General features: G+C 41.7%; 1 protein-coding gene across 1 annotated transcript in view; it reads right to left on the bottom strand.

Annotated features, from left to right (window-relative positions):
* Positions 1-7556, bottom strand: part of LOC147800280 (uncharacterized) — a 70960-nt gene extending 63404 nt beyond the window's left edge. Inside the window, exons 1-4 of the mRNA XM_087141785.1 lie at positions 7263-7556; positions 6268-6315; positions 4448-4571; positions 2082-2200 (exon numbers count right to left, since the gene is read on the bottom strand). Of these exons, the coding sequence (XP_086997911.1) occupies positions 2082-2200; positions 4448-4571; positions 6268-6315; positions 7263-7323 (352 nt within the window). The 5' untranslated portion in view covers positions 7324-7556. The remainder of the gene's footprint in view (positions 1-2081; positions 2201-4447; positions 4572-6267; positions 6316-7262) is intronic.
* Between the last annotated feature and the right edge of the window lie 576 nt (positions 7557-8132).

Consider the following 8132-nt stretch of genomic DNA (forward strand, 5'->3'; position numbering starts at 1 on the left):
CAGACCCGATTCCAACTACTCTCCGAATCAAGGGTCCGCTACCACCCAATGTCCAACAAGTGACCAAGTCTGGAGGAATTCCTGGTGCATGTACTACAGCAAATAAATATCTTTATTTAGTTCCGAAAGTTGATACTTCAGAGGTGATACACCGAAGGATTGTGACAGTATTGGGTTGATTCCTCATCCTGTGATGGTCAAGCTATTTCTTTGTTGTGTGTGAAAAAAGCAGAATTTTAATCACCACTGTGATCGCTGGCTCGATTAGCTAGGATATCTAAGCTCACGCAGTGTTTTTTTAGCATTATTATTTTTCGGGGGGTGGGGGATAACATACAAACATTATGAACAATTTAGGTGGGTCAGGGTTGTTATTAAGCAGATTGAGATTTCCACCCCTTCGTCTCTCTTAGTTCATTTTTTGTTTCTTTTCCATTATTAAAAAATAAGAATTTCAAAATATTTTACTTGAAACATGTTCAGGTTGGTCTTGAAGCCTTGATTGCAACCTCGTCTACGTCATTTTCTCTATTGTTCAGCTTAGAGTCGAACAAGCAGACAGCTTATGGCTTTGCAGCAAAGTGCGTCAATGCTTCATATACCTACGGTAAAAGACTCCCAACCTCAAAAATAATTACTGCTAGCTGCCACGTACACTGTATAGCACAACAAAGAATGATATCAAAAATTCGAATCCTTGGTGTGCCACTGCCTGTATGTATTTGAAGCACGGAAGAAGGGAAACCGTCGAAAGACTCAATAAAGATTTTACTCATTATGAGTTGGTTTGTTCACGTTTTGCATTACGTAGGCCTACCACGATTCCTAGCGGAGGTCTCACATGACATTTAGCAGCATCTAAAGCTATGCAATAACGAGACGTCTTCCAGTTCTTAGTGAAATGCATTGAAATGTTTCTAGCGACATGCATTGAGACCCTTAAGACTCATGTTTCCGCCCCCCGTTAAATCCCATGCGCTCGTGTACGTACTCAGGACTAGTCTCTTTTCATGCGCGAATTGGCTGCACCACAGAAAAAAAAAACTACCAGGCTAGTGTAAACAAAAAATACGCGAGCGGCTATATAAAGACGAGTCCGTTGAGGACTTGGAAGTATACCCCGTCCCCCAAGAAAGTTCGATGATCTCTGGTCTTCGTTGACACAACGCCTAATATTGGCCCAAAGCTTAGTGACGCAAACCCGGACAGAAATTACTTGAAATAAATTTCGCCTGGACACCTGACTTATATACAACAATCAAAGTGGTTGATTTATCCATCAACGCTTCGCTCCTTCTATCATGCACAACCAATACACCAGAGGCTACTCTTGACGGGGGATACCGTGCCTACCGCTGAGTGCCCTCTGTCGCGTCGCAGGCGCAGTATTTGCATGAAGTAAGAAACCAAAAACTTCATGTCCCTTTGTCCTCCCCTGTGCCTTTGTAGGTCCCATTTAACCTTAGTTTCCATTTTTGTTTTAACATTTTAAAGTTTGTATTGATGCTTGAACGTACATGTAGATGTTTGTTACAAAAAAATCTAAGCAAAAACCTCGGCAACAAACAGTTAAATTGCAAAACATGTTGCTGGCGTCATGGATATTTTTTCATCGTTTTCTTTCAATGATTTGTTCTGTAAATATAAAAGGATCCTTTTACATATTGACAAGGTAAAGCCTTTTCACGAATGTTTTGTGTAGTTGACTTGTTCACAATTTGAACAGAAATCCTCCAACATGTTCAAATTAGTGTTTTCTCAGAATGATATATACAACGACTGGACTCTAGACCATTTGGCCGGGATCGAAGGGACAGTTTGAACAAAAATTTGATACCAACAGTAGACGGGTATCAGTTCCGATACACAGTGTACATGTATTTTGAATCAAACTGGCAATTTCCCTGCTTTTCCCCCTTCGTTTTCGTTTCTCACCCATTTCCTTTTCCTTCCCCCACATTAATTCTTCATTGCTTTTCTCAGGGAGCAAGCGCTCCCTGCCATACATTGATTTCACTCTCCTGTTATATTGCATCAATGGGAAAAGACATGTTTTATTTCAAATTAATGAATGAAATTACCATTAACTGTGACCCAAAAACTGCAGCTTGCACGTTGGTTAGCAGTGTCTTGGGCATAGTAAGATACATAGGTGACTCCTTCTGGAAATCGATTACCAGAGGCATATCCACTGCTCAGCCTGTAAATGTAAGAAGCCATTTGTTATATCATTTAAAGTGAATGTTGTACAAGATCACTAAACACGGACGCCGTTTTAAATTACAGTGTCCAGTATTAGCATCATATGACTTCTAGAGAATTTGTTCACCCCTGCACTGATTCTATTAGTTATCATACGAGTGCGACTGGAACAAAGAATCCGCCCTGAGTTGAAGTGCACTCTCACCAGCAAAAGAAAGACAGACAGGTACGAAGGTTTCCAACCGGGTGCTTGTACGCGGTGGGCAGGCAGGGACGGAACGATAGATATCAGCGCGTTCAGTGCGAATAGAGCGTGACGCACTAAGATTGTATGTATTGTTTACATGTGCTCTATAAAAGACGTTCCTCTTTTATACTCTTTGGTACTGCTATGTCTTCTTTTCAAATGTTGCAACCGCATTGTTTTGCATCCCTATTGGCTAGATAAAGTAAACAGAGGATTTTTTCACACTCGAAAAATGGCTTACTAGAATTAATAGGGTGCCGTCTTGGCTACGGGTATCCCGTCGTTAAATTTGAATAGGAGCTGCCCGTCTATTGGTTTATATGTCTGTGGTTTTGACCAAATGGATGTTTATTTCGCTTAACAACACGCCCCCTTTTGTTCCCGCTCGGGGACGATAATGTAGTGCGTCTTGATATATGGGACACAGACGCACTACATTAGAGCAAGCATTAGCACAAGCGTGATAACGAAGTTATCTTCAAGCAAACTTGACGCGCGGTATAAAAAGGTGTTAGAGCAACCTCGTTTTCATGGGTACGATCTTTCCGCGCAATGTTGGTTCCCGCCATGCCTTGCGCGATCTAACTCTTGGTATTGTATAATTTAAATATCGGGATATTTAAATTACGACTTTAGTCATTGTGTTTACGAACGGTGCAGATTTATGCGTTCGTGACGTGCAGGAGAATACGTGTGCAGCTTTTGAAATACGCTCGTTATTGACTTACGTTTATGTCTATTCATCCTGAATAACGAGTCAGAGTCATTTTTGTATTCTACACGACCCGAAGCTAGTGAAGGAACGCGCAAGCAGCCCAATGGAGTCGAGGTTGATGCTTAGAGCGTACCGAAGTGTGACGTCATTTTTAACCAGAAAGTACAGTGCAAACGAATGGAGTACGCGCGTGTGTTGGTTCAAGCGATGGTTTTTGCATTAATGCCTTTAAAACACTAACTGTGTGCGTGACGTATTCACTTCGAAACTCTGTAGAGTACCGAAGTGTGACGTCATTTAGAACCGGTAAATGCCATACAAAAGAATAAACTAAGCGTGCGCGTTGGTTCCTACGCTGGTTCTTGCGCTAATGCCTTTTACACACAAGATTGGGCTTGTGACGTAGTCACTTCGGCACTCTATATACAAATAGACGTGCGTTTTGCTTTTAGCTTAAAAATAGTGCATTAAAGCTTGAACACACATTTTAGTCTAGTGCCCGGAGCAAATCCCGTTGTATGATGATTTATTATTTTGATCCTAAATCATTTTAAAATGTGTTTTTCAGATTATGGATATCAAAACTAGTTTTTGACATGAAGGTCCACTCTTTTTACATTTTATTTATATTTCATCTTGGGCCTACACGAGTAACGATATTTTGCCGCATCAAAGGCAAAAAAGCCATTTGCATTTGCACTGCCACCACCATATTTTCCTTCTTTTTCTCGGGGATGGTGTCTAAGCTATTACGGTCTCCTAGCTATTAACCAATCACTTAAAATTCACCGTTTAACATTACTCTTCTACCTAGGCCAACAACGGTCACGGTAAAAGTAAAATTGCCAAGTCAAAAGCAGAAGCGCCCCGGCGACATGTATGATTTATGCCCCTTCCTTGTACACAGAAATTTGCTTTTGCAGAGTCGTGTTTGATTTTGCCTTTGATGCGTGGCGGTCTTGCTTAATAGCCGTGACTGCTGTGGGCCCCCGTACTCTTCCTTCATTACAAGCCTATTATTCCAAATCATGAGGAGGCTAGTTTTGTATACTGCAGCACATTTGAAGCAAGAGATGAGACGGAAAGAACCCCCCTGCCTTTGTGTTGGTCATTGTTTGATCGGAATCTCAGGAATTCTTTACAGACTTTTAGGGGGGATGTGTTAGGTAACAATAGTCTAGGGTGTGTATAGGGATTGGACAGGTAAGGGGGGGGGTACCCCTCCGTCCCATATCGTGCCTGGTATACTGCAGCGTACCTAACCTATACCTAATACCTCATACCTAACAAACACCCCCGATCTGTCATCTGACGCCCGCGGTGTCGTGTAATAGACTCTTTTCCTGCCATCAGCCTCATCCGTTTGTACCGTTATAGAGGAGGGACAGGATATAGATGGAGGATTATCTGAAGAAAAAAAGAGAGCAGAGAGAAAAGCCCAAATCACCAACGGTGGCGATATTGACCACAAGGCATACTTGCAGCTTTGTCATGTTGGCGGGAGAGACTTGCGCTGTCTCGCGAACGCCGTTTCGGTATTCCAACAGTTCAAGGCTATCCGGTTCGTTAGTGTGACTTAGTTTAAACCACGCACACTGCACATGCAGTCTCGTTCCCATGGGTACGATCTTGCCGCGCCTTATTGGTTCCCACTTTGTCTTGTGCGATCTAACCTCTGGTATTCTATAATTCAAATATCCCACGATGAGTGCGTTCGATTAACTTCCCTGAATACACCAGTGTTACACACAAGGGGAGCCTCGAAATGAGGCTAATCGAACGCTGCAGGGTATTCGCCAAGGCATTCTGGGAAAAAGGTCAAGTCCCCACCACGTTCCATCATGTCAATGCACGAACAGTCCATCCGTGACGTCATTACACTCGGGCAGCCTCCAGACACCCGCTTGCCAGCCAGGGCAGTGGTGGCTGACACCAGGGCAGGCACGAATGATCACGTGATGGCTAAACGAACGCTCTCGTGTAAGTTTGACTTACACGTGTAAGCTAATCGAACGCACCCTATTTGGGATATTTAAATTAGGCCTTTAGCCAGTGTGTTTACGCGCAACGCAGATTTACAGGTGCATGACGTGCAGGATGATACTGAGGCACGAGCGTGTAGCTTTTGCAATGCGCGTGTGATTCGCTTTACGTTTATGTCAACCTCGTTCTCATGGGTACGATCTTGCTGCGCCATGTTGTTCCCACCATGCCTTGCGTGATCTAACGTACCCCTGGTATCCTGCAGTGGCTGGCCTTTTTCCAAGAATACCTTGGCGAATATACTGCACCGTTTGATTAGCCTCATTTCGAGGCTTCCCTTGAGTGTAACACTGGTGTATTTAGGGAAGCTAATCGAACGCACCCAGTGGTGCGCGTGCGTGTATGACGAAGTCAATTGGAAACAGCAATGTCCGCGCTCGATCTGCAGCGTAGCCATATGCTGACTCATGCGCGCGCTTTGTTCCAAACTTGAAGACTGTGGCTTTTTGAAATACCGAAATGGCTTACAAAAGGTTTACATTAGCGCTGGCCATCTTTTTATGGCCTTCAAGATTTATTCTAAATTGTATTAAAATATATTTCATCTTAAAGTTTTTCAGAATATTATCGTATATATTTCACATTAGATCCACTGTCCTGTGGCTTTAACGTAGTTCGGTACAAAGTGAAATGGTCAAAGTTGGACACCATCATGGGCGTAAATTCCGAAGGGATGGGGGTATATGCCCCGCATTTTTTTTACCAGAGCGGGGATATGAGCTTTTGAAGCATTACCCCCCAAATTTTATTGGTTATAAAAAAACCAAGGCTGACTGTGAAGAATTTTTCGGACGTCCCATCAACTAAAATGTATTCAATATCACTTAAAAACGGAGAACAATAAAAAAGCCATATATGCCTTTCTGGTGTAAGATTTTGCATGAATGTATAATACAGACGTAGGCCTACATCCGTATCATTAGTATCTCTCCATATGAAAAAAAAGTCCTATGATGTAAGTATGCCCCATCGCTTTTAAAATTTCCATGCCTGGGCAAGTCAGTTGTCGGCGTAAATTATTGCTATATAGAAACACAAGGTTCACACTTCATCCACCTACCTGGGGGCGGATGTCGTCTCCGGCGTCGTCGTCTTCCCCACCAGCATTCTGTGGAAAAACGACATTACAAAATACATTTATTCTAAGAAAACTAATATTACACAAATAATCTTAAACGTAAATTAAAATGTGAAGTTTACAGCAGTTATACAAGATTTTTTTCTTGTTCAAATATACCATTTAAGTATGCAATTGATCGGACTACCTACCACCGTTTAATAACCGAGGCTTTTGCAGCAAAAGTGCAACACTACAAGGGTGTTGGTTGTACAATATGCACCAGACGTGAGCAACGATATTAATGTGGTTTCCCGATTCTGGATTAGGGCTACTTTTTACGGACAAAGATGTTTTTATTTGAATGAGCTTTACCCCAATTTGTGCAATTGTAACCTGAGGCCTCGTGACATATAGCCTACTTCGGTACGGTTCAATTCGGACGTGGCATCTTAATGGGGTCAGATTTCTTGAGGTTTAATGTTTATCACGTTGACAAAGGATCAGCTTTTTAAGGCTCTACAATTTTAACTAGCGGATAACAAACCTAGAATCAATCCAATCTGCAGAAAATACCACTGAAAAACTGACTACGGACGGGGTAAAATGGGCTTGGCATTTTACATGAAGAAAATTGGTGCATTTTTAAGGTGGAATAAATGGAGGCATCATAACAAAAAGTATCAACAAACAAATGCTATTGCTGAACCGTACAACCTATTCGCGTTATGCTGAATCGCACAATCTTTTTGCATTATTTCTGATAAGGTACCGATGTCACACGAATTCGTTTAAAAGAGGATGAAATAAACAGTATGTGTACGTAGCTCATTAGTGAATACTGTGTCCCAATTGACAAAAAAAAATACGAAAATGCACAGTATTCTCGTTTAATTTGACGGCACCATCTATGTCTTGGCCGACATTCAATAAACACAAGAAAGCTGAGCACCCTGGCACCCAAACAGTAAATTTCTAAAATGAAAAAAAAAACATACCGGCATGGTCGGGGACCAGGAGAAACACAACGACGAAGATGATGAAAATCTTTCCAACCATCGAGTCGCACGAGACGAAAATTCTTCCGAACGAGGCAGCAATTTTCTACCCGATGTAGTGATGAAAAGGTCTGATTTCTTTCTGACTGACTTCAGGCTTTGGTAATCGTTTGTACAACAGTTGAGTTTATCAGCCGTTGAGTTTATCAACAGTTTCAGGGGTTGATCTGCAGTGGGACTGTTATCTCACAAACTTCGTGCTTCTCCACTTCCGTGTGGCAAATAAATGTGCATTCGTTTGATTCGACTGTAGCTTGTTTCAGAACCAATTTCTAAATAGCAATAATAATTAGATGACATGCGACCCAACAGTGCATACGTTGACTGTCAGTGAACCAATCAAGATTTTCTATCTCGCGCATGTGTGTAACTTCGAAGTTTAGTACAGGCCCCGTTCAGCTTGTCGCCAACGCTTTCATCACAATTCTCTTGAGGATCCATAGCCTGCACCTGTTCCAACAAATAATAGTAATCATCGTACTTTATTCCTTTATTCCTGTTTCGAAAATACAACATATTTACTCTCATTTCCGTCAGGCTAGGTTATCTATTTCATTTTCTGTATGTGATCTGATGTAGGTCAATAAAAGCCCATTCAATCCATTTTTAAATGTATCCTTTGCAAATGTTCTATTTCTACATTTTTTGTGTCTTTTAAGGGCATTTGATACCTTTTTATCCTTACGTTACTATGTTACTACAGTATTTTTGGGCAGACGCTTGATATCATCCAGGCAAAAAATTTATCGTTATAGCTTTTTGGCGCTAAAGGTTGCCCGCATTTTTTTGTTATATTGTTGCATATGTTGT

This window comes from Acanthaster planci, linkage group LG01 (genome assembly GCF_054643075.1).
Source record: "Acanthaster planci isolate LZ-2023a linkage group LG01, COTS_SCS, whole genome shotgun sequence".
In the NCBI taxonomy this organism is placed as follows: Eukaryota; Metazoa; Echinodermata; class Asteroidea; order Valvatida; family Acanthasteridae; genus Acanthaster; species Acanthaster planci.